General features: G+C 48.4%; 1 protein-coding gene across 3 annotated transcripts in view; it reads left to right on the plus strand.

Moving 5' to 3' along the window:
- The first annotated feature begins 9,871 nt into the window (after window positions 1–9,871).
- Window positions 9,872–26,555, plus strand: part of STIM1 (stromal interaction molecule 1) — a 136,377-nt gene continuing 119,693 nt past the window's right edge. The window contains exon 1 of one of the 3 annotated variants that reach the window (XM_006259534.4): window positions 9,872–10,337. In XM_006259534.4, the coding sequence (XP_006259596.2) occupies window positions 10,229–10,337 (109 nt within the window). In that variant the 5' untranslated portion in view covers window positions 9,872–10,228. The remainder of the gene's footprint in view (window positions 10,338–26,555) is intronic. The other 2 variants (XM_014609380.3, XM_014609425.3) reach the window with 2 other exon arrangements.

Genomic DNA, 26,555 nt, shown 5'->3' on the forward strand with positions numbered 1-26,555 from the left:
TTTCGGGGTGTTTTTTGCCCCTGGTGCACCCCGGAGCTGTGCGGGGCTCCCCGCGTTACACTCAGCTGCTCTTTGCTGCTCGCAGTAGACACACAAACCCTGATCTGCAACTCGATCCCCGAGAAAGCTGGCTAAAAAACGATGGCTGCTCATTCCCAGAGAGCTCTCAGCAACAGGCAGCAGCAAAGCCAGGGTCTCCAGAGACACCGGGGCTAAACCGCAGGCTTCCTCCCTCGTTACCCATCAGCCTTTGGCCTGGAGGCGAGAAGAGGGGAGCGTGGGACCTGCACGGTCATCATCCCTGGCACGGGGATGGAGTGGGACAGAAGTCACTGTGGGATGTCCCTTGAGGCCCAGGCCTGGAGTGGAGGTGCAGGGAGCTGTCATGGGGTAAATCTGGCCTCTTCCAGGTGGCCCAGCACAAGGAGGAGGGGTACCATCCCCAAATCACCCGGGCAGGTCTGGCATTGGCCCCTCATGCCGTCCCCCCAGGAGTTGGGGGTGTTCAGGACATTTGTACTTGTCACTACACACACCAGTGGAGTTTCAGCCGGTGTCTATGCCAGCATACAAGTGTATATGAATTGCCAGGTACTGGGTCAGACCATTTTGCCCAGTCTCCCGTTTCAAACCACCTGCCGCCGCCAGCTCTACACGCTTGTGCTCCGCACTATTCACCATCCTGTCCTTGCATCCCGCCCTGACAACATGGCCAGATAACCTAGGCAAGGGTGAAAGACCCTCATGGATAAGTCTGTATTCCTCGCAAGCCACCAGGGATCTCATTAGTGACCAAAGGGGCTTCTGGTTAACTTGGTGGGCTAGGCACACTTTTCCCTTTGACATGTTAAAAGATCTGGGTCACACAGGGGTAGACAGCAGACAGATGGGGAGTGTAAACCGGGTCTGACCAGGCTTTGCCCCTGTTCCTTTCGTCCTTGCAGCCTCTGGTATTAAGCTCTGTATCAGAGCCTGTGACTCGAGCTCCCATGACCCAAAGGACACCCCCCCGCCACATAGGTCAGGCTTCTGCATGGCTCTGATGGAGCAACAGGATTGTCCTTGCATTTGAAGGCTGGATTTGGGCCCAAACACCCCATAGATGGGATCGCTGGGGCACATGTGGCGAGGGGAGAGCAGCAGGTTGCTGTCAGGGACCCAGCACCCCTGCAGGGATCCAACCCCCAGGCTCCCAGCATGTGGCCTTAGTGTTCAAGGCTAATTTCTAGTCCCATGCAGCCATCTTTCCCCATGCAGTGCCACTGGAGCATGGGCCATGAGTTTTCCCAGGGAGGGACTCCAGGCCAAGAGATGGGGTACACAGATATGCAGAGCGGATGCTGAGTTTAAACTCTTTAAAAGTGCACTTTAGAAATACCAGGAGAAGAAATCCCCACAGTCCTTCCCTTCTCATGTACACCATCTGTAAGCAAGAAGGGGTACTTCTCCTGGTGCCAGGGCTGCCAGAAGTCCATGAAGTGGCAGCTCAGGCTCTAGGTCCCAGGTTTTTGGTTCCCCAGATATCTCCTCCCCCCGGGAGAACTACCTGGAGCCTCTCCCACTTCCCCACCCTGCCCCGGTTCTCAGCCTCCACCTTGCACTGCCCATTCGCATCCCACCAGGCTTGCAGGTTGAGCTCTGTCTGTCTCGTCTATGGGCCCATACCCAGCATGCATGGCCCTGACTTGCTCATCACAGCCCGGACAGCATCCTTATGGGCGTAACCCTTCTTATGGTCTATATATTTGGTTAAAACTGTGCCCTACCGAGGTAACGGTGTGTATTCTCCCTCGGCATCTCTTCTTCAGGATGCATATTTGGAGGTTTGGGGGCTATCCCTGCCTTTCTTCATGGTTTGTGGGAGGATCTAGGATTTTGAAAGGGGGGTGCAGGTGGTGTGGTACATTATTGCATATAACACACCACCGATTTTTATCCAGCTAAACAGCAACTGGAAGCTTTAATATAGGCTATTGGCCTAGGATCATACCATTTAGTTTAAGATAGAAGCAAACACAAGTATAAATGTATTGGAATGTACAATAATTTGCTATATCATCTATTCTGTATAAATTCCACCCCCAGCAAAAAATAAAAGACGTTGCTATATCATCTATTATGTATAACCCCCCCCTCACACAAACAAGGCAAAAAATGAAAGATGTTGCTTCATTAGTTCTGCAGTCATTAGAATTAAATGGACATCCCTGTTTTAGATTCATAAAACAAATCTAGTCTTCCTGAGCATCTAGCGCTGCACTGAAAGTTATTTCCCTACCTGAGTGAATGGTTTCAGGTAGAGTTAAAGCCAGCCTGCCAGGAGTAGGTAACAAACAGAAATGCAGAAGAAAGGCTAGTCTGATTAGCAGAACAAGACCATTTTAAAGGAGAGAGGGGCATTAACATCTGCAGAATAAAGAGTTTAGCAGGAATCAGGTTAGTTTATAATGGGCCTCTACATGTTAATTAAGGTGCTTTAGTTAATGCACATTTAATCTAGTACCTCTGGGGACTTCTCCATGCCTCAGGGCACTTTTACACATGCTTTGGTGGTTGGTGCAGGGGGCGGCATTTTAATTAGAGTATCTTCAAGAGCTTTAGCTCAAGCGCCGCCCTGCCATTTTTCAGCGCAGGGACACTGATACACAAGGTGTGAAGGGCTGCTGGACCACGGTAATTGCCGTGCTCCAGCAGACTTAATCAAGACTGGATCAAGTCTGCTCTGATTCACTGGAATTTCAGCAATTAATCAAGTCTCTTCCTCTTCGCTACCTGGTGCTTACCACTGGATAAGCCTTAGGACCCTGGAAAATGAGGGCTGGAAGGGACCACAGGAGGTCACATCTAGTCCAGCCTCCTGCTCAAAGAAGGACCAGCTCCAACTACATCATTACAGCCTTGGGCGAGTCTCCCTTCCCCACTGCATAGGCTAGGTTGTGGCTGTCCCATCCTGGTTTGCTTGTGCCTGAGTATGAACTGGCACTGGTGACCCCATGGCCACAGAGCCATGCCCCATTTCATAGATTTCATAGACATTAGGGCTGGAAGGGACCTCGGAAGATCATCGAGTCCAGCCCCCTGCCCAAAGGGCAGGAAGTCAGCTGGGGTCATAGGATCCCAGCAAGATAAGCATCCAGTTTCATTTTGAAGGTGTTCAATGAAGGCGCTTGAACCACCTCCGGCGGCAGGCTGTTCCAGACCTTGGGGGCTCGGACAGTAAAGAAATTCTTCCTTATGTCCAGCCTGAAACGATCTTGTAGTAGTTTGTGACCATTTGACCTCGTCAGCCCTTGGGGCGCTCTGGTGAACAAACGTTCCCCCAGATACTGGTGGTCACCCCTGATAAACTTGTAGGTGGCCATCAGATCACCCCTGAGCCTGCACTTTTCCAGGCTAAAGAGCCCCAGGGCTCTCAGCCTGTCATCGTAGGGTCTGCTTCCCTGACCTCTGATCATGCACGTGGCTCTTCTCTGGACTCTCTCAAGCTTCTCCACATCCTTTTTGAATTGTGGAGCCCAAAACTGGACACAGTACTCCAGCTGCGGCCTCACTAAGGCCGAGTACAGGGGGAGAATGACGTCCCGGGATTTGCTTGAGAAGCATCTATGGATGCAAGCCAGCGTTTTGGTCGTTTTACTAGCCGCAGCATCGCATTGCAGGCTCATGTTCATCTTGTGGTCAATGATGACCCCCAAGTCTCTTTCTTCCATAGTGCTAGCCAACATAGCACTGCCGAGCCTATAAGGATGCTGCGGGTTTTTCTTCCCAAGGTGGAGAACCTTGCATTTCTCGGCGTTGAACACCATCAGATTCTCATCCGCCCACTTGCTGAGCCTGTCCAGGTCAGCCTCGATCTCCCGCCTGTCTTCTGGTGTGGATGCTTTGCCCCAAAGTTTGGTGTCATCTGCGAACTTGGCCAGTCTGCTTCTGACTCCAGTGTCCACATCATTAATGAAGATGTTGAACAGTATGGGTCCAAGGACAGAGCCCTGGGGGACCCCACTGGTCACAGGACACCACGATGAGTGACTTCCATCAATTACTACCCTCTGGGTCCGACCCCGGAGCCAATTTTCCAGCCAGCGGATCGTGGAGGACCCAAGGCGACAATTGGCCAGTTTCTCCAAGAGACGATCATGGGACACCAGATCAAAGGCTTTTTTGAAGTCAAGATATATGACATCAATCTCATCTCCCTTGTCCAGGTGATAGGTCACCCCATGCTGGGGTGAAGACCCCTCCAGCCACATGCAGCAAAGCTAGCAGCTTGTCCTTAGGTCTCCCCATCCAGTCTCCCATCCAAGCCCCAACCCACCTAAAGCCTGCTGAGTTTGCAGGCTGTGCTCAAGCCTTGCTGCCTGAAGCTGCTCTAGGGCAGCAGGGGCTCTGCCAGACCCAAGGTGCTGGATCCCAGTTCTCCAGGTAGCCCCATTGAGGTTAGGCTGGGAAGTTTAGTTACAGACCCCCAAACAAAAACATATGCTGTCAGCCGAGGTAAAAAAAAGGAAAATCCTCAAGAAAACCCCAACAAAACCAAAAACCCAGGAAATAAAAATAAAATCAAATACTCTCTCTCTTAGCTCCCAAAGTGCTGTCCTGCCCTCGGAGAGGGCTGATCTTGCTGGCTCCCCCCTTTCGGGACCTCATTGCTTCAGGCTCCTGCCACAGGACCTCCACTGACAAAGGTCCTCCGACCCCCTTTGCTCCAACACTTTTCTCCGGCTCTGGTTGCTGCAGACATGCATGGAGAGGGGAGTTCCCCAGCACCTCTGCTTCCATGATTTGGCTCTCCCCGGGGCTGCACCTTACCAGCCCGAAGTACGTAGCACAGCTCGTCCTGGACCAACCTAATTGTATTTAATAGAAAATTGGAATGGCTTCAGGTCTGAGGCACGTGTCACAATGCAGAAATTGTCTGCTTTAGCTGATTGGAGCCACTTCAGTGGGGCATGATCCATAATTAATTGAAATTCTCTAGGCAGCAGGTAATACCTGAAATATTTGATGCCCGAATTAACAGCCAAACATTTGTGTTCGATGGTAGTGTACCTTTTTTATGGTCATTCAACTTTCTACTCACATAAGCCACTGGTCTTTTGAGCCCATCTATTGCCTGCGAGAGGACTGCCCCAATAGCCTTTCCTGATGCATCTGCCTGTAGAATGAAAGGCTGTTAAAAACTAGATGTTTGCAACACATCCCAACACAAAGCCGCCTTTACTGTCAAAGGTTTCTTCATGCTTTGTGTCCATTGTTATGGAGCCATTCCCTCTTCTCTGCATGGTATCAATGAGGGATTTTGTGATCTCTGCAAGATGTGGAATATGTGGCAGAAATGCCACCGTCGGTGCCCCTCTGCAGAGATCTGTCTCAGCCAGCCTGAGAGGCTGGTGTTGAATCCCTCAGGGTGGGGATCTCCCACCTTGTCTGCATGACAAAAGCCTGGTGCCTGGGAGGCGATGCTCTAGTCACCTGGGCGGGGGGGGGGGGGGGAAGGCCCGGCCCTGCGCGCGGGCCCAGGTAGTCAGGGATGCTTGGGAGATTGGTCGGCTTGTGGCCAGTATTGGCGGCTTCGATTGGACCGGGCTGCTGAGGTCAGAGAGGTTATTTAAGGGTCCGGGCCAAGAAGAAGGCAGCCATTTAGCCATGCGGTCATCCAGGTGAATCTGAACCTGGGAGAGGAGCTTCACCATCTGAACCTGGCTCTCTCCTCATCACCGCATGCTCCAAGAGTGCCCTGCCTCCAGAGGAAACAACAACCACCTCTGGGTGATGTGTGTGAGCAAGATACTCGAGATCCGATTAGATATTTAGTTTCAGTAACTCAGATGCGTGTTTAAACGGCTACCTCAGCCACCCTGGTTTGCATTATGGGATTCCTTGATATTCCTGTAATATTTCTATGATACTGCTCTACCTTTTACCCTGTTTCCGCCCTACCCCCTGTCATCAATAAAGTTCTCCTTGTGACTGGTGTGGGAGACTTATTGAGGGGTGGGTCAAAATTATGCCAAGGAGGCCCCTTAGGTCTGTGGACTAAGGGAGACTTTCCTATTAAGCCCCTGACTTGGGGAAGTGCCCCAAGTGCCTGTATTGGGTCTAGTACCCATCGGACGATCAGGCCTGTGTTCTCCAAGGCACGCAGAGCCAGAAGGGAGTCCAGAGCCGTGGATGGTGGCAGCGGGACCCCAGGCTAGCGGGTGTGCTCCAGGGAAGGGGTCGGCCGGACGGGAGGCACCCCAGGGAGGCACTCGGAGCCTGGAAGGTGGTCGGGCGCAGGGTGGTGGGCGGCTTCACACAGGAGCGCCCCCTACTGGCCCGCCACAGAATAAACCGACAGTAATAACTGGCCAGTCCCAGGAATGCTCTCATTTTGTTGCTTACTTTGCAGAGGAAGGTAGTTCCTTATAACCTCTACTTTATCTGCAAGTGGTTTTATCCAGCCCTGTCCCACCACGAATCCTAAATATTGTTTTGGCCTGGCCCAGAGCACATTTCTTGGGGTTAGCTGTTAATCCTGACTGCTGTAGCTCCTGCAGTACAGCTCTTATTGACCGTACGTGTTCTTCCCATCCCTCTGTATAAACCATGATATTGTCAATATATGTTGCAGCATAATCCTGGTGAGGGGCCAATACCCAATCCATAAGCTTTTGCAAAGTGGCTGCCGCTCCACTCAGCCCAAAGGGCATCCTTTTAAATTCATACCAGCGCCAAGGGGTTCCAAAGGCTGACTTTGCTTGATCCTTTGCCCTCAACGAAATTTGCCAATAACCTTTGGCCAGATTAAACATGGAGATAAACTTGGCCCTTCCTATTCATTCTAGGAGACACCCCCCTGGGGCTCAGGGAAAGCATTGAATCGTGTAATAAGGTTTAACTTCCTAAAGTCCACAAACGGATTGTCTCACCAGGTTTAGGAGCTGCTACAAGAGGCCTTTGCCATAGACTGCGAGATGTAGTAATGACTCCCTGCTGCAACATCTTATGCAATTCCTCCTCAATGGGCTGATACTTATGGTACCGCATCCAATATCATTTTTCCTTACGTTCCCTTCTGGAGTCAGGATCTTATGTATTACTCCCCGAGCTCTCCCTGGAGCTTCGCTAAAGACATCAGAAAACTCTCTGTAATAAGGCCTTTCAGCTGTCCACGTTGCCCTTCTAAGAGCCATCTTCCTTAGGTTACCCTGTTTTCCACTAGTATAATCCCAACATCCCTCTCTATGTCGTGACCAAAGACCTCTTTCTCAGATAACGAGGTAATTCATAAATCTTCTCTTTCCATGCATAACTTTAACAAACAGACACAGTAAATTTTTTTCTCTTCTTCATATCCAGGTCTAAGGACTTTATACTCTACAGAGCCCGCTTGCCACACAATTACGAAAGGGTCCTGCCAGCAATTAAGGAATGTACTGGTGGAACCGGGCAGCGGCATTAAGACTCGCCGCCCTACCTGCAACTCATGCTCCGTAGCCCGCTTATTGTATTGTTCCTTCTCCAGATGCCGCGCACTCTGCAAGTTCATACCAGTAACCTATAAGACTGAAGTCTCTCTCTCAAAGCAGTTATTCCCCTCCTCTCTGGCCCTTCCTAATCTGGCATAGTAGCTCATTCTTCACCTCACATCGAGGCAGCCTCCCACACAACTCTGGTCTCATTACCTGTTGTGTCTTTTTTGCAGTTTCAGTCTCCCACATTACTTGGAAAGTCGGTTCTTGCCTTTGTGCCTCCCTAAATTGGGCACCACTGGTTAATTCCTCCAGGTTGAAAAGGGCTTCATCCTCCTCATTGACTGTCTCGGTATTTTCTTCTCCTAATAACCCAGCCTGATATTTTTCTCAGGCACGCATGGTTTTTAGAATATCATATGTGTCAGGGCATTCCCTCCCCAACACCATGGGATATGGCAACTCTGGTGCCACTCCTACGGGTATCTCTCACGTCACATAGTTACTGTGACCTTCCCACATTCATATGTAGAGGCCCTGCCATACATACAAATCATTCTAACAAGGGAGGTCTTCCCTCCTTTTCCGCATGGAAAAAGATTAGCCTTAATCAGGGTCTGAGCAAAACCCTAATTAGGATTTGAGCCCTAATCAGGGTCTGAGCATGCCCCTAATCACCCGTTTCCCTGCCACTCTCACCCATACTGTGGGCTTCTCCAACTTGAGGTCCCTCTAGCTTCACCCAAACTACAGCCCATCATTTCTATCTGAGATTGCTCCTGCCCTCAACTTCTATTCCCCTTGTCTTTTTGACTGACAGGGAACCTCCCGAGCTGGTAAAACTATCCCTGACCACATGGCAATCTTCTCATCAAGGGCTATTTGGCAGGTGGCTTGCTGCTGTTGCAGTATTTGCACCATTAGGCTTAATGTTTGCTGTAGCGCCTCCGCTTCGTCCACTGTAGGTCCATCCGATGGACTTAGGCCGCTGTCAGAGTTCCCAGGGAATGCACCAAGATGTCGCGGATAGGTGCTATAGGGCAAACAGGAAATAAAGAGAGAAAAAAAATCAACCCCCTAACAAAAAACATTAAAAAAAAGGAAAATACTAAAAAAAACAGGAAATAAAGAAGAAAAACAACCCCTCTAACAAAAAACACAAAAAACCTCAAAAACCAGGAAATAAATAATTTTTAAAAATCACGCCCCCTAAGAAAAAACATTAAAAAAAATGGAAAATCCTCAAAAAAACTAACCCCCTACCCCAGGAAATAAAGAAGAAAAAAAAAGCAAGGCCTCTAAGAAAAAAACATTTAAAAAATGGAAAGTTCTAAAAAACAAAAAAAACAGGAAATAAAGAAGAAAAAAGCAACCCCCCCTAATAAAAAAAATGAAAAGGAAAATACTGAAAAAAAACAGGAAAAATAAAGAAAAAAACCCAACCCTCCTAACAAAAAAAAAAAAAAAAAAAAAAAAAAAAAAAAAAAAATGGAAAAACCTCAAAAAACCCCCAGGAAATAAATAATTGAAAAAAAATCACGCCCCCTAACAAAAAACATTAAAAAAAATGGAAAATCCTCAAAAAAAGCCAACCTCCTGTCCCAGGTTTTTTTATAAAAAAAAAAAAAGCAAAGAAAAAAACATTTTAAAAATGGGAAGTTCTAAAAAACAAATGAAGAAATAAAGAAGAAGAAAAAAGCAAACCCCCTAATGAAAAACCATTAAAAAATAAAAGGAAAATACTAAAAAACCCAGGAAATAAAAAGAAAAAAAAAATCAACCCCCCCTAAAAAAAAAAAAAAGGAAAAAACAAAAAAAGGAAAAACCTCACCCCCCCCCCCCAGGAATTTTTGCTGCAGGGGTGATTTTTTAAAAACATTTAAAAAAATGGAAAATCCTCAAAAACAAAACAAAAAAACAAGAAATAACGGTGGGGGGGGGGGGGCGGGAATCAACCCCCCCAACAAAAAATTTAAGAAAACGGAAACACCTCAATAAACCCAGGAAATAATTAAACAAAAATCACACCCCTAACAAAAAAAAATTAACAAAAATGGAAAATCCTCAAAAAAAAAAAAAACGGAAAAAAAATCAACCCCGTTAACAAAAAACAATTGTGAAAATGGAAAAAAAAAAACCCTCAAAACCCCAGGGAATAAATAATTTAAAAAATCACCCCCCTCTCCCCAACAAAAAACGTAAAAAAAAAAAATTAAAGTGCTAGGGGAGGGGAGGAGAGAGATATTAAAAAACAGAACCTCCCCCACCTCCTATTAAACCCGCGCAGGAAGTGCCGGGCACGCGAGGGCGAGCGCCTGGCAGCACAGAGCGGCGTGCCCACGCCGCCAATGGGAGGAGCGCTGGGGCCGGAAGTGCGGCGCTCTACCTCCCACCCGCCGCCGCCTCGCTGCTCCGTTGCGCTGAGGTAAGCGGTGCGGCGGCGCTGGCAGTCTGGCCGCGGCCGCGGTCGAGGCGGGTCGGGCCGGGCAGCGCCGCGCCACGCCACACCTGCCCCGTTTGGAGCCTCACTTTCCCCTCAGCCCACCTGACAGTTGACTCCCTGCCCGCTTTTCCCTTCCTGTCTCCTGCGGCGCCCGCCCGCCGGCTCCATCCAGCGCCACCCTCAGCTGCACCGCAGCCCTCATAGGGGGGGGAGCGCCTCTGTCCGTCCGTCCGTGCTGCGCGTGTGGCCGTGCCCGGGGTAGACGGCGCTCGGACATCGGGGCGCGGATGCCGAGGAGGAGCTGACAGGACGCCTGCGAGCGCCTCCAGCCATGGAGCCGCCGTCCGGAGCCGCCGTCTGGGTGCTGTGCTGCGTCCTGCTGCACCACGGCCGGGCCGACAGGCCCCCCGGCTCCCACCTGGACGAGACCGCCATCGCAGGTAAGCAACCGCCTCTCTCCCCTACCTGGCAGGCATGAAGGCATCCACGGTCTTAAACAGCCCCCCCCAAAAAATGAATGGTCAATGGTAAATAGCACAGCGTTTAAAAACAAAAAAAAAAAATGCTTTTTGGAAATCCACAGCTTCTTCTCGGGAACGACGGAGACACGGCAACGAGAGGATCCTTTTCTTTTCCCGCACGCTTTCGGGCTCGGGGAAAGTTTGAAAGGGCGTCCGAAGTCCCCGTCTGTCGGAAATTTTAAACTTCGTTTTTATTTGTTGCGCTTTAGTCTGGTAAAAGTCTTCGGGGACACGTTGCAGGATCATCCTGTTATAGAGCGAGGTTGAAATAGCCCCCCAAAACCTGTGCGTTTCGAAGGGGCTGGCAGGTTATTGCTGCCTGGAGGTTTATTATTATTATTATTATTTGTTTTTTTTCATGAGTTTGTTTTAATTTTGGATACGAGCTTCTTTGGAAAGCTTCAAATTTGCATTTTTGCACGGCGAGGTGGGGCTGGTAAAAAATATCGTGGGGAATCAGCATGGGACACGTTGCGGGATCCTATAGCTTATAGCGCAAGGTTTAAATAGCCCCCAAAATGTGTGCGTGTCCAAGCGGTTGCCGGGTTATCGTCGTCTGGAGATTTAATTCCCCCCCCCCCCCCCGGTTCGTTTTTAATTTTGGATGCAAACTTGTTTGGAAAATTTCACGTTTTTGCTTTTAAAACAAACCCAGATACTTTTTCAAAGGCAGAATTGTCCTGTTCCATGGGTTTAATTTGCACCATAGTTTCTGTAATGATTGTACTTTGAGAAGGGAGTGCTTGATTGTGTGTTGGCAGGGACTGGGGAGGGAGCGGGGGCTGCAGAAAGCTGGATGTCTTGTGCTCGAGTTCACCATCCGAAACCCCCAAACCTGCCTCCCAAAAGGCAAACATTGACGTTACATTGGCACTCGGTGAGGAGGACAAGGGTTGAATGGGCTGCCGCAGGCACAGATCTCCCTCTGTGCCTTGTTAAAAGTCTTTTTGTCACGGTTGGTTGGAGGCATCGTTCTTGTTGGTTCCTGTACTGTTAAAGGCTGGGATGAGGAAAAGCTGTGAGGACTGGGAGTCCTGGCACCTTTCACAACCACATGCCCAAGGAAAATTGGAAGGTATCCTTGCAGCCCAGGAGACCAGGAATGCAGTTGATTTACATATTGGGGTGGGGGGAAGTCTATGCAAAAATGCTGTCTGGGAAGGGCGGCATTTAACCCTGAGCTTTCCAGCCATCCAGTGTCCTGCTGCATCTCATTCCTGGAAATAGGTGGGTTGGTTGCACTCAGGGCTTCTTTATACCTGAACAGGCAGACCTTCTTGAATACAGGTTTTATCTGCTGTGGGGTGAAGACAGCAGGCAGCCACCCTAACGGCTATAAAGACAGCCCTGTGTTAGACACAGCCTTCCTATACCTGCCTGCAGTGTCTTTAGAAGAGCTTGTACCGCCCTTGATGTGCAATAGCAAGGGCCCCTGGAATATAATTAGCAAACAGTTCACTCCTTAGCATCGACAAATTTGCATATTAGCTTTTACACCCATGTGGTAGCTCTCATTTGCATTAGTAAACAGTCATTTCACTCTGTCCTCACCAGCGAGTAATAACGACACATCTCTTGAATCTTAAGCTTTGACAGAGATCAGGAACCTGTTGCTTGCTTTTTGAGCTGTGATGCTGTTCCTTTTTGACAGTGTGGTGATTTCTTTCTTTCTTTCTTTTTTTTTTTTTTTTTCTTAAACAATTTTTTTTAGGACTTGCCATAAATTAGTTTATGTTGTAATTGGTTGATCTAGTCCAAACCTCTGCAGGTTGCTAGCTCTGATTCTTATAGTCTGCATGTGAGATTCCTTGTGATGTTAGCCCCTGAAGCCAGGTAGCAGCCAGTCCTTTTGAGCTAGGGTTCATTCTTTCAGGGGATATTTAAATGAGTTGTCTGGGAGGCCCTGCAGAAATGTGACAGTGGTGGTTCTGCTGTTTTTCCACTCTTACCTTGAAATGGGATGTAATCTAGACCAGCAGAGGCGAACAGCCTGAGATGCTTAGGCTTTGTAGGGCGTCCACATCTGAAAGTTTCCTTTTCCCTTTGGGTTCCCCTGTCTCAACAGGCAGATCCCTGCTGTGCATGGAGTTTAAAAAAGCCTCCACACGTGGCATCCAGAAAGGGTAGAACAACAGTTTGTTGCATGTCTGTGATTCTGAACTATATATGAGGTCTGACTGTGCTGCATTGACACATGTTGATGCATAATAGATTTATTCACCCAGGAGGCCAATAATTTATGGCACTTAAGTACTCTGTATAGGTTTCCTTGTTGGATAATTTTTGGAAGGTTTTGTTGTGCATGCCACACTGTTCATGTGGCCAACGGCAAACAGGGTTTCTAAGATTTGATTTGATTTTTTTTTTTTGATTTGGCATTTGCTCTTTAGCTGCCTAGTCTTGAAGTTCAGAAAATGGCTTGTATACAGTGCATATACCTTTGGCTTCATGGGAACAGAGTATGGGATCCTGTTAGCTGGATGCTCGAATGTTCATTTCTGTGATCATTAAATAGACACAAATCAGTGTAAGATTCTAGATTTTAAAATGAAGCACAGATGATTTTTCTTAGATTTGGTCTAATTTTAGTGTCAGAAGGGATGGATGGCAGTGGTGCATTGCAAGAATTGCATTACCCTTTTCATTTACATGGGGTAGTGCACAACAAAACCTTCAACAATTATCTAGCAAAGAAACCTACACAGAGTACTTAAGTGCCATAAATTATTGACCTTCTGGGTGAATCAATCTATTATGCATCAACATGTGTTGATTCAGAAAGCAGAGATGTGCGAGTTTGAACACATTTTTCCCAATGGAGTCATTTGGCCCCTGGAGCTCCAGATGCCTATGTATGCTCAGGAAAAATGATGATTCATACGGAATATCAATGTGATTTCATGGCTTCTAAGCTGGTCATGCCAAGCTTATAACTAGTAGTTTTGTATCTGCATGGGAGAGAATTGTATTTGGTCAGTAGGCTCTGGGGAGAGCCCTGCTTTACGCTGCATGCAGCTTTTCATTGGTCATCTTCATGACCATCTGTCGTTTCGAATTGTGTGTTCACGCCTAGGTGTCTGTCTGAAGTTTAGCAAATCATAGTAGTGGCGGAAAAATTAGTCTGATCACATATGTGAAATGAGTTGGCACCCCCATAGGTTTTACTTAAAGCCAAAAGGAAACGAGCTTCTACTCTAAGTTCTTGCTTAACACAGGCCGAAGAACCCCACCCAATAATTTCCATGTCAAGGCTCTTGCATAAGCTAGAGCAGATCTTCTAGATATGCATCCAGTCTCTGACTTAAATATTTGAGACAACAGAGAATCTACTGTGTCCCTTGATAAATTGTTTTAATACATAATTTTTCACCTTATTTTTAGTCTGAATGTTTCTAGCTTCAGCTTGCAGCCACTGGGTCTCATTAGGCTTTTTTCTGCTAGATCTAAGAGTGGTCTGCTATCTGAAGCTTTTTCTTGTGTGGGTCATCCTGGGTGACTTCTTTCATTGGATAAATTAAATAGATTGAGCTACAGGATTGAGCTTTATGACATGTATTCTTAACTTCAAATCATTCTCCTACTGCTCTTTTAAGTACCCCTACCCCCCAATTTCTGAACACCCTTTTTGTAGTGTGGCCATCAGAAGTGTTCACTGTGTCCCTGTAATGGTCCTGCTACTGCTATATGTGGAGTTGGTTCATGTCCCTACCCCTACTTCGTATTTATAGATTTCATAGATTTTAGGGTCGGAAGGGGCTTGTTAGATTCATAGATTCATAGATGTTAGGGTCGGAAGGGACCTCAATAGATCATCAAGTCCGACCCCCTGCATAAGCAGGAAAGAGTGCTGGGTCTAAATGACCCCAGCTAGATACTCGTCTAACCTCCTCTTGAAGACCCCCAGGGTAGGGGAGAGCACCACCTCCCTTGGGAGCCCGTTCCAGACCTTGGCCACTCGAACTGTGAAGAAGTTCTTCCTAAGGTCCAGTCTAAATCTGCTCTCTGCTAGCTTGTGGCCATTGTTTCTTGTAACCCCCGGGGGCGCCTTGGTGAATAAATCCTCACCAATTCCCTTCTGTGCCCCCGTGATGAACTTATAGGCAGCCACAAGGTCGCCTCTCAACCTTCTCTTGCGGAGGCTGAAAAGGTCCAGTTTCTCTAGTCTCTCCTCGTAGGGCTTGGTCTGCAGGCCCTTGACCATACGAGTTGCCCTTCGCTGTATCCTCTCCAGGTTATCCGCATCCTTCTTGAAGTGCGGCGCCCAGAATTGCACACAGTACTCCAACTGCGGTCTGACCAGCGCCCGATAGAGGGGAAGTATCACCTCCCTGGACCTATTTGTCATGCATCTGCTGATGCACGATAAAGTGCCATTGGCTTTTCTGATGGCTTCGTCACACTGCCGGCTCATGTTCATCTTGGAGTCCACTAGGACTCCAAGATCCCTTTCCACCTCTGTGCCACCCAGCAGGTCATTCCCTAGGCTGTAGGTGTGCTGGACATTTTTCCTCCCTAGGTGCAGCACTTTGCATTTCTCCTTGTTGATAGACTGACTCATTCTGATCATACCAACTCATCTGGATTGCTTGGCAAAACTGTGCTCAATTGAACAACATGCACCAAATACAACTAAAAGGAGGACTGACATCTGAGAACAAGGGCACTGATAAGGTGTGGGACTGTATCCTGAAACAGACACTGAAAAGGATTTTGGGGTAGCAAACCAGTTAAATAAGCTCCTGCTGCAGTACTGGATGCTAAGGGCTAAGGCTGTGCGCAGCTGGAGTACTGCATCCAGTTTTGGGCACCACACTTCAAGAAGGATGTAGATAACCTGGAAAGGCGTTCAGAGGAGGGCCACCCATCTGGTTAAAGGTCTACAGGAAAAACCCTATGAGGACAGATTGAGGGACCTGAATCTCTTCAGCCTCCGCAAGAGAAGGCTGAGAGGTGATCTTGTGGCTGACTACATACTCATCGGGGGGGGCGGGGGGACAGCAGGAAATAGAGGATATGATATTTACCAGGGCGCCCGTTGGGGTCACTAGAAACAACGGCCACAAACTGAAGGAGAGCAAATTTAGATTGGACATCAGGAAAAAAAATTCTTTAGTGAGGGTTGCCAAAATATGGAATATGTATCCAAGGGAGGTGGTGCTATCCCCTTCCTTGGAGGTATTTAAGAGGAGATTGGACAAATACCTGGCTGGGGTCATCTGAGCCCAGCACTCTTTCCTGCCCAGGGCAGGGGGTTGGACTCAATGACCTAACAAGGAGAAATGCAAAGTGCTGCACCTAGGGAGGAAAAATGTCCAGCACACCTACAGCCTAGGGAATGACCTGCTGGGTGGCACGGAGGTGGAAAGGGATCTTGGAGTCCTAGTGGACTCCAAGTTGAACATGAGCCAGCAGTGTGACAAAGCCATCAGAAAAGCCAATGGCACTTTATCGTGCATCAGCAGATGCATGACAAATAGGTCCAGGGAGGTGATACTTCCCCTCTATCGGGCGCTGGTCAGACCGCAGTTGGAGTACTGCGTGCAATTCTGGGCGCCACACTTCAAGAAGGATGCGGATAACCTGGAGAGGGTACAGCGAAGGGCAACTCATATGGTCAAGGGCCTGCAGACCAAGCCCTACGAGGAGAGACTAGAGAAACTGGACCTTTTCAGCCTCCGCAAGAGCAGGTTGAAAGGCGACCTTGTAGCTGCCTATAAGTTCATCACGGGGGCACAGAAGGGAATTGGTGAGGATTTATTCACCAAGGCGCCCCCGGGGGTTACAAGAAACAATGGCCACAAGCTAGCAGAGAGCAGATTTAGACTGGACCTTAGGAAGAACTTCTTCACAGTTCGAGTGGCCAAGGTCTGGAACGGGCTCCCAAGGGAGGTGGTGCTCTCCCCTACCCTGGGGGTCTTCAAGAGGAGGTTAGACGAGTATCTAGCTGGGGTCATCTAGACCCAGCACTCTTTCCTGCTTATGCAGGGGGTCGGACTTGATGATCTATTGAGGTCCCTTCCGACCCTAACATCTATGAATCTATGAATCATGCACCGTTCCTCTAGTTTTTCAATCATCTGCAAATGTGATTATCAATTACTGCCTTTGTTTCAGTCATCAGTAAAGATATTGAACTGAACTGGGTCCAGATCAGGTCTTTACAGGACACCCCTGGAAACTTTCCCACTAGATGATGTGTTGCTTTTTGTAGTGTGTCAGTTAACCCAGTTTTTAATCCATTTAGTCTGGGCTACATTTGATTGCTGTATAGTGCTATTATCCTCTCTGACTGTTGTGCAGAGCTGAGACAACAGCACCCTTGCCAGAGTCTCAAGTCTATTATGTCAGTACAATTACTGTCGTTAACTATGCTTGTGATACTGTCAAAAGCCGTATCGAGTTTGTCTGACAAGATGTGTTTTCCACAGAACCTTGTTGTTTGGTATTACTTATTCTGCTTTCCCCTAATTCTCCACTGACTGCATCTTGTCAGTCTTTCTGCACTTGTATTTGGTTCCTAGTGCAGTGCTGAATGTATGTGGGTGCTGTAGAGAGGAGGCCTTGATGCCTATTGCTGGGGGAAAGGTTGAGAAGCTGGCCCTGTTCTCCTGTCCTGCAGTTGCAACATCTTTCAACTGCACTCTAGGATGTAAAAGGAAAAAATAAGTGGCCTGGCCACCCATCCCTGGCTTCTCTCCTCATAAGATTACATCCCTGTCCTTTATGTTGACTTGTATCCATACAGTGCATGAGGAAATGCTTCTGATGCCCTGCTCCTGCTCAAAGAGATCTCAGATTTTGGTGGGATGTCTTGTAGGAATAGAATTGGTTTTGCTCCTTGTTGTGGCATGGTCCAAATGAAGTAGCAATCCTTCCTCCTGTCTGTACTGCTCTTATTACTTCTGGGATACCCCTTGTTAACAGTTGTCATAAAGCCTAGACTGCTTGAGAAAGTGCAGTCAACCCCTGGGAGAAATTTGGCAGCCACTATGAGCAGGGGGATTGGATTAGAGGACAGTGGTGGTCCTTTTTAGCATTGGGATCCTTAAATCTGAGTCAGTTCATTCTCTTTCTTCTTGACCCCTGGGGACCTGGATTACCTGCATCGCCCTCAATATATTCAGAGCACCTGCATTAAGGCTGTGTCTGTAATCGAATCTCATGCTTCAGGGCTTCAACCAGTCATTGCAGGGGGCAGGAAGGATTTCCCCTGCACCTTCACCCCCCATGTATGATTGGCCACAGATGGGGAGGATCTGCTTTGTGAAGTAGCAGGCAAGATCCTCTTCAATGCCTAGCTGGTATGTCTTGCTCATGTGTAGTGTTTTGGGAATTTTTCAGGGTTTATCTTCCGAACATAAAAACTAGGTTGAAATTGGGATAAAAGGAAGAAAAGAAAAAACATCGGTTTAAATCAGGGAAAATAATACGTTCCCGTGGCAGTGAGGGAGGGACTGGAGTAAGGCTGGGACTAATGAAGGGGCGTGGTGCAGCCCATCGGCCACTCCTGGGGCTGAAGCAGGGAGCAAAGTGGGGGGAGCTGTCGGTGGGTGTGAGGTGGGCGGGGGGGCATGGCTCTTGCTGCTACGTGTCCCCCAGGAGGGCTGCAGGCTGGATCTGTACGTGGGACAAGAGCAGGCTACTGCCTGCTCCAAGCACTAGGAAGAGCCCGGTTGTGCCACCATCGGCCCCAGCCAGCAGCAACAGCCTGCTCTCATCCCGCACGCAGATCTGGGGGTATTTGTCCCTTGGGAAGAGCCTGGTGCAGCCCCACAGCCCTCGCGGGGGGCGCATAGCAGCAAAAGCTGCACCCTCTGCACCTCACACCCACTGATGGCTTCCCCTGCTTTGCTCCCTGCTGCAGCCTTGGGTGCAGCCGATGGACTGCACTGCACCCATCCCCCCAGTTGCAGCAGCCTGCTGCCGGGCTGCCCTGGCACTGGGGGAAGGGGAGAGTGGTGTGTGGCTGGATGCAGAGGGTTTGACCCAGGCAGCGGCTCCAGTCCTGTGGGCCCATGCAGAGCCGTCGGGTGCAGTGCCCACCTCAGGGAGTGGGGCTAGGCTTTCCTGCCTGCCCCCCTGGCGGGGCAGCAGCTCCCAGCACCTGGGGCAGGGCTGCAGCCAGAGCCACTGGGTGCAGCTGGGACCTGCCCACCCTGGGAGCGATTTCCACAGCCCCTCCCGCTCTGCCCAGGGTCAGAGCTGGGAGCCCCTTGCCCCCAGGTAGCAGCTCCAGCCACCCTCCCCCGGGCTCCTTGTGGCCACCCTCACCCCCCACTCTATGTGCAGCTGCTACTCCCACCCCTCCCCCCACAATCATTTTTTACTGATTTACACTGAAAAATGGGTGTAAACCAGTAAAAACTGAATAATTTCAATTAAAAAAAAAAAAAAAAGCTAATTTATTAGTGAAATTCAGTAAAAGCTGAATGCGGAACACTACTCACATGCTTAGTGTTACACACATTCTCATATCTGGGGCTGGGGAGAAATGTCACTCCCAGTCAAATCAGCAAGGACCCATAGGGGTTTATAGCTCGGCATGTTGTTTGCTGGCTGGATGATATGGACATATCTCATCCATTAATCAGAAAATGAGGTTTGGAAGAGACCTCAGGACAGACTTCTGGTCCAACCCGAGACAACTGGTCCAACCCCTACTCAAAGCAGGACCAGCCCCAACTAGATCACCCCAGCCAAGGCCGGGGTGATTATCTAGCTGGGTCTTCAAAACCTCCATGGACGGAGACTCTGCCATCTGTCATTAAATTCCCTGCCATTGCCAAGGCCTTGGGCACTGGGGGCACCTTTTGGTTTCTCCTGTTCTCTGGCTGTGGTGCACAATGATTTACATCCCTGAGAATCGAAATGTTTTAGTTTAGCAAAAGTCTGTGGGATTATGTATGCTGTACAGGTGAAATGTAGCGGCCTGTGACAGACAGAAGGTCAGGCCAGATGATATCACAATCCTTTCTGACCTTAAAGCCGACCAGACGGTGTTCAGAGCGTTCCTACCTGCTGCTGAGGCTATCGCTCTCCGAGTAGCTGCTGACTTGCAGTTTATGCTCCCTCCTTTTCACTTTAATCTTCCTGAAAAGTATTAGGAAATCATTTGACACCAGCTCAGAAGTACTCTTCCTCCACGAGGTGTGCGCCGAAGGGGGAGAGCACAGGGTTGGACCACAGAGTCAGGCTTTTTGTGGTAGGTGGTGAATGTTGCCGCGGGGTTTCTTCCACACAATAGCAGTTATGATGTTTCATTCCCTTGAGTCATGATCTGTTGTCTTTTTTTTCACTGACCACTTGATAAGAGAAGTTCTCTTTTACTTCTGCAGCTTCAACAGAGCCCCAAGAGTGGTTCTTGTAGGAGGCACCCCCCAGCATAATATATACTTTATCAGGATCCTCCTTCAGATCCTAAGTCCTCTTTTTCATGTGCTTCCAGTCTAACTCTCTTCCACGAGCTGGAGTAAAAATCTGTCCATCAGTAAGCTGGCTGTGAGCTGAGAGTCCTGTTTTTCTGGATAAACTCTTATCTTGTTACCTCCCTTTTTTACCTGTCTCTCCTTATTATGTAATTTGCTTTTGCCCGCTGGCACCCAGACTGGGAGCTCTAGGTGGGAACTGTTATCTGGTTGCTTTTTCTGGAATATCGAGCGCAGTCTTCTTTCATATGGCAGATTTATATACAGGACAGCAACTATAGTTTTACATTTAGGTGACTGAACCAGACAGTTGCATCAGGAGCAGCAGAGCGTATCGCTGTGATACCTCCTTCATATTTGTGGACTGGGCATTGAGTTGTAATTCGTTCTCTGGTCTGTTCTGGGTGACCGCAGTCGCACACTGGAGAGTGTTTTTTAATTTTCCAGGGACTAGCCATGATCGTCAATACGGGGCTCCCAGATACTTTCAAAATCCAGATAGTAAAGAGGAAGAGGACACCCAAAGGACACTTAAATATGCTCTTGAGACTGCTAAATTTTTCTAACTCATTTGCAACTAAAGTGCTGTATGAAATTAAAAGAAGCATCTGTCTAACAAGATGACTGATTTCCCTGTGTGCCTGGTGACCCGAGAGGTATGAATGTAAGCTTTCAGTGAAGACACTTTATGACCAGAAGGATAAAATGCACTTCCATATGTTATATGAAAAGCACCATAGACAGAGGATAGTGTATTTTATGATGCTGAGTCTTCTGGTGAATTTGTCTCTTGCCCCAGAATTATATTCCAGAAACTTGACTTGGGAGAGAGGAGGAGAAGTGGAAATGTTTTTAGGACATAAGGACAAAGGACATTTTTAAAAAATGTGCTGAGAATGCAAATCAGTGCAACTGTGTCTGCAGAAAGCCTGAGATGAAACAGCCTTGGGAGGGGAGAGGATCTGAGTGGGTTGTTTAGTCTTGACACCTAAATATTAACAGTGCTAGCTGTTTAATTGATACTTCTGACTAACGCACATGTTCTGCATAAGACCTATCACTCACTGGGTCAGACCGTAGGTCCATCTTGCCTAGTCTTACCGGGGCAGACTGTGGATGCCGAAAGGGAGAGCGATCTGGGTCTGACCAGGGTTTTTTGTACTGTTCTGCAATCCTGAAGCATCCCTCCATTTCTCTCAATGCCAGAAGCCCCCTCCTCTCTTCCCAGCTGCTGAAATATCCAGTTTTCTCCCTCCTAGCATGTAAACGTGCCATGGTGCCGATACATATGAAGAACATGGGCCCGGTAGAAAATTTAGTTGAGTGAATGTGAAAACTAGACCCCGAAATGCTGTGGTGGTATTTTGATGATTTTTTTTTTCATATGCGTTAACCTCTCCAACAGTGATTTAAATGTAGAGGTGGCTGCAGAATTTGACGGGTATAGCAAGCAGAGTGCCACAGGACCTGGGGATCCCAATCAGGTTCCTGCAGAGCTCTCAGGCTCTTGGCCTGCCCTTGTTCCCTGGACCCATCCTCATTGCAGCTCTGGATAGCAATTTTTTTTTGCAGCCTCTTCTTTGCCACAGGCCTGGGGGAACACCCATTCTATGATGACTTCTCTCTTTTATTTTATTTAACTCTACCAAGCTGCTGTTCAGTTGTTCTTCTGCACCCAGAAGGTTTTTGACACTTACAGCTACACTCGGCTCCAGCCGTGTTAAATCATTTGCTAGACTGGCAGCTGCATCAGGGCGTTAGCTGTACATGCTGGTAGGAGCCTCTGTGAAAGGTGGAGGGAAGTTCTGGGGGGGAGTTTCTCTGATTTGTTTGACCCTTCAGCTATCTACCAAGGTTGTAGTGCTGACAGTATTAGGAAATGCCTAGAGCCCTGACTGCGAAGTTAACTCAAGTGACCCAGCTGGCTAGAATACACTCTTGTTCTGACATCTAACATGCTCTTCACTTCATGTACAACTGAAGCTGGCACTACAGTTCTAGCAGTGTCTTCTAAGCCAATTTCTGGTGACTGTTACTCCATTTACCTTCCAGCCTTCTCTTTGTGTTTACTGGGAGCTTGAATGCACAGTGATGTTTGGCTTATTCAAAAATGAAAGGATTTACCTTGTTGCCAGTGACATTGTGAGTACTGTACTGTTTTCAACCTTTTTTCGTTTGCAGACCCCTAAAAAATTTCATGTGGAAGTGTGGACCTCTTTGAATTGTAAGTGTGGGCATTCACATACTTTTGGCTGATCATAGTCATCTTTCACAGACCCCTTAGTCATAGTCTGCGGACCCCCAGGGGTCCATTGACCATGGGTTGGAAACCACTACTGTAGAGACTTGGAGCTAAAGTCCACTTAGGTACCTGTATGGTCCCTGGACCCATGGTGTCTGAGGCCTTCCCAATTTATTTTTGGACTTTCCCTCCCTAAACCCTGCCAGGTAAGGAGGAGTTATTTGCTTCTCTTAAGTGCTTCTTGTTCCCATTCCTGTTGTAGAGGGCTGTCCAATTGGTGGCCCGTGAGTGGCTGAGTTGTGGCCTGTGGGGCTGGACTTCCTGGGGTGGGATGAGCAGTGGTGATGGTAACTCCTGCCGCTGCTGTATCAGCAGGGCCAGTCTGTTGGGGGTTATTACTAGGGTTACCATACATCTGGGTTTTCCTGGACATGTCCTCTTCTTGAATCCCCTCATCTCCATCCAGGCAGTTTTATTTTTCTCAAACTGGGATTTTGTTCTGCTGCACTGATGGAAGTGGAAGGAGGGCGTTTGAAGGCGGGGCAACACTGGGAGAAGTTCTCTGGGTCCAGTGCTGCAGCAGGAGGTACCTGCTTTTCCAGTGGAGGAAGGGGGATCTTTTGAGGGCAGCGGGGAGCTCCGTGTTGTACTTGCGTGGGCTGAGTGGTCTCAGGAGACGCTGCCTGGTGTGGCGCTGGAGCCCTGTGGGGGGTGCCAGGGCCAGATTTGCTCTGCCGCTGTTTGCATAAATTGGAGTTGCCACACTTTGGCTTGGTCACACTGGGGACAGCTGGGGGGCAGGGGCTGCGGGTTGGGAGTGAGGGGTATTGGCGGGGCTGGGTGTCTGCAGGTCAGGAATGAGGGGTAATGGTAGGGCCAGGGGGCTGTGCATTGAGTGTGAGGTGTGTCTCTTTCCTGCTGCCTTGAGTCCTTTGGTGGTGCCTTAAACCCCAAATCATCTTTTCTGTAGGCCAGAGGTTCTCGTCCTCCATGATCCTACCACCTCCTTCCCTTATGGCTTGGCTTCCCGATGGTGCAAGGACACCCTAGCTGGTTCTGAAATGGGTGCAGCATAGCTGCTTTCAGGAATATCTGGCTTAATTAATTCTGCTGCTCTGCAGAGCTGATTAGCCCACCTGTTGCTCAGTGAGTGAGTAGCCTGGTGTCTCAGCCGAGCATTTTGAGCATGGAGATGATTGATTCCTTCCCCTGCCATGGCCTGCTGGTTGAGAGCTATTGCTCCATGATGGACTCTCACATCATCGAGTCTGGCTCTTGGCTAGGGCAGGACTGTTCCTTGGAGCACCTCTTCAGTTTTCAGACTAGGCTAGGACTGGGAAGCACCAGGGTGCTGCATGCCATGAAGATAAAGGAGCAAACCAAACTCCCCTAAATGTTGCCGACCTCTGGTCTGGGACATCTTGCTGGAGGGCAATGCTTTGATGGAGTATCACTTTGAGCATGGACTGCTTTCAACCTGTCCTGTGCTGCCGTGACCCCAGCCTGTCACCAGTCTTGCCTGTAGTGTCACTGCCTCACCTTTTCTCTGTGCTTGGCTGCCCAAAGGCTGCAGGAGCACCTGGGCTCTCTGGGCTGGATAAAATGGTTCCATGGTGCCAACCCCTGTCCCAGACCATGGAAGGAACTCCCATGGAAACTAACGACCATCGCAGATCTCTCCACCTTCCAGTCGAGGTACAAGGCACTCTTCTCTGGCCTTGCCTGAGCAGATGGAAAGATACAGCAAAGGCACATCTGTGTGTGTCTCATAATAGAAGCTGAAGCAGAACCCTCCACTGCACCCACTTTCCCCTTGGGGAGAGGATGAGAGAACAAATGTGGCCGATGTTAACACCTTCCTGGAAGGTGCTCACATACGGCTGTGATGAGCATGATACAGGCTCCTGCAGTCAGCTCCAGGCAACTTGCCTATGGGAGAATTTGTCCCTATGGTTTTATTGCCATGTCCAAAACCAGCACACTTGCAGTGGTGTACACCCCAGCAGAATACTGTGTTCCTGTGTGGTACAGAAGTTGTCACACTACATAAACAGTGTGAGACTCGCAACAGTCTGCACAACCTGCACACGCATGTACTCCCTGTGCTCTCAGCCATTAGACCAAGTGATACAAGGAGACAGACCCTAACATCATTACTGGCACTAAAGGCAAGCGATGATGAAACTGTTAACTGAAGACCCAAACAGATAGAGGCTTAAGAGTCATAAAACATTTGCACATGAAGCTACCAACTCCTGGAAGAAATTGGGGATGCCGAACCAAACCTATGTTCTGCAACAGAGTGGGCCCACTGCTGGGAAAGGTCAGTCCTATTCCTACAGTATCTTACACCAACACCAAACAAATTCCTCTTTGGGCACAGCCCTGACAGACAAGCATAGCTCAAGCTGAACAGACTGAGAACTGGACACAGCCACTTCAAAACAACAATTCACAAGATGACTGTCTTGGACAGCCCCCGTGTGAATACGGTTTCCAGCTAGCAGCACAGCTCCTAATCAAAAGCTGCAGTCTCTGTAAATGTTCAGGTGGGGTAGATGGGATAAGCACATTGAGCAATAATACCGGGGTGGGGGAGGTGGCTCATAGATTTGCAAACTGATATCTGACACTATACGCAAGAGCTGTCATCTCCCACTCGCACACAACATCAACTCCAGATCATTGGTTATGACTGAATAATTTGCTAGTTTTTAAATTCCTCTCGGACCAGCCACTTAACCAGAATAAAATAGGCAACATGGCATGGACTGCTGCTGACGTGATGTGTGGGAGAGGTGCAAGGTCCTGTCTGTACTACCGCACCTTTGTTTTATGCCCTACTCTTGCCCGTTTGCATTGAGTGTTGATTGCAAAGTACATAAAAAGAATTGGTATTATAATGTGCTTTATTCCTTCCTGAGCATAGCCACTTCTTAGTCTGAGTAGGTGAGCAATCTGTTTCTGAGCTGGTGGATACCTAGGCAAAGATTACAGGAACAGTAGTAACTACAGTCTCTGCTGGCAGGTGGTTTGAACTGTTTAGCTTCAAGATCTTCCTGATGCAAACAAATTTTCTGCAAAAAATGGAAAGGGTACAACGTCATGGTATCAGTCCTTCTGGATTTCTGTGCTGAAATAAGGCCATTTGAGCAGGGACGGCTGTCTGAAGGGCAGTAGCTCTACTTTAAAGCCATTTTTGTGCCTCCCGTAATTCCTTTCCTGCTTATTAAACTTTGGAGGCTGCGCTAATTAAAATGTTGTTGGCAATGGCACTTACTGGGGCTGTGCGAAGCAGGCAGTATTCGATTCGGATTCGGCCCAGTTTCGGGGAACAGCAGTTCGATTCTCTGATTCGGATCACTGTCCCAATTTCGATTTAGCCGAATCTCGATCTGAAGATTTGATTCTGATTCGGCCATAGATGCAGCTTTATATATATTTTTTTTTTCTACGTACCTTGAGGGTAGGTACATAGAAAAAACGTATAAAGCTGTGTCTATGGCCGAATTGTTGAATCTCTCCAAATTGAATCGGAGGCTTCTGATTCAGTTCGGAGAGATTAATGGATCCCCTGATTCGATTCAGATTTGGAGATTTAGCTGTCGAATCTCCTCTGAATCGAATCGGCAACTGAAGCTTTGCACAACCCTAGCACTTATCCCCTGTACAGCACTTCAGGTCTAGACCCAGGTCTAGCGCGGAGGTTAGTTACCCTTTTGCTTCTGGTAGCTGCTCAATTGCAGCCTCGGCAAAGCTTATCTTTTTTTGAGTGGAGCTTCTAAAATTGCAGCTCGTATTTTATCTCTACTGAATAACCCCATGAATTGCTTCATTACTCAGCTTTACTATAAAAATAAAGCTAGATGCTGGAGAAATAAATCCTTGTGCAGACTAAGCTTGGAATTGGGGATGTTGCACAGAGCTGTTTACTGAAGCACTCCTGGATGAGCTCTGGGGCACCTAGGGAGTCTTCTCACACTTGGTCTTCTTTCTCCCCCCTTCCCCCCACCCCAATCCTGTCTAGCTCACTTGCCTGTGTAGTGTGTGAAGCCTGGGGCCTTTATGGCAAGCAAAGCACACCTGATACTGTTTAAGCTTTCTTTAGGGGCTTAACCTTGGTTGCTTGAGTAGGAATGGGATGCCAGAGGGTTTCTCTAACTCACTCTGCTGCTTTTTGAGTCTCAAATATAAGAGATCTGCCATGAATTGCAAGCAATGCTGTGTCTGTACAGTATGTTGGGGTGTCAGGGCAAGGATGCACCTGTAGCTGAACAGATCCAGGTGCTGAATGGTTTTGGAACAGCGGGGACAAGGTGGCCAGAGCCTTAAAGCACTTTTTCCCTCTGCAGAGGGAAAAACCTGCAGAGGACAAGGCAGGAAAATCTGCAGAGAAGGTGGAGCCCATTGTTGAGAAGACTGTGTTGTGTCTCTGCACATCAGTCATCTGCAACTGGGTATTTCTACACT

This window comes from Alligator mississippiensis, chromosome 1 (genome assembly GCF_030867095.1).
Source record: "Alligator mississippiensis isolate rAllMis1 chromosome 1, rAllMis1, whole genome shotgun sequence".
Lineage (NCBI taxonomy): Eukaryota > Metazoa > Chordata > Crocodylia > Alligatoridae > Alligator > Alligator mississippiensis.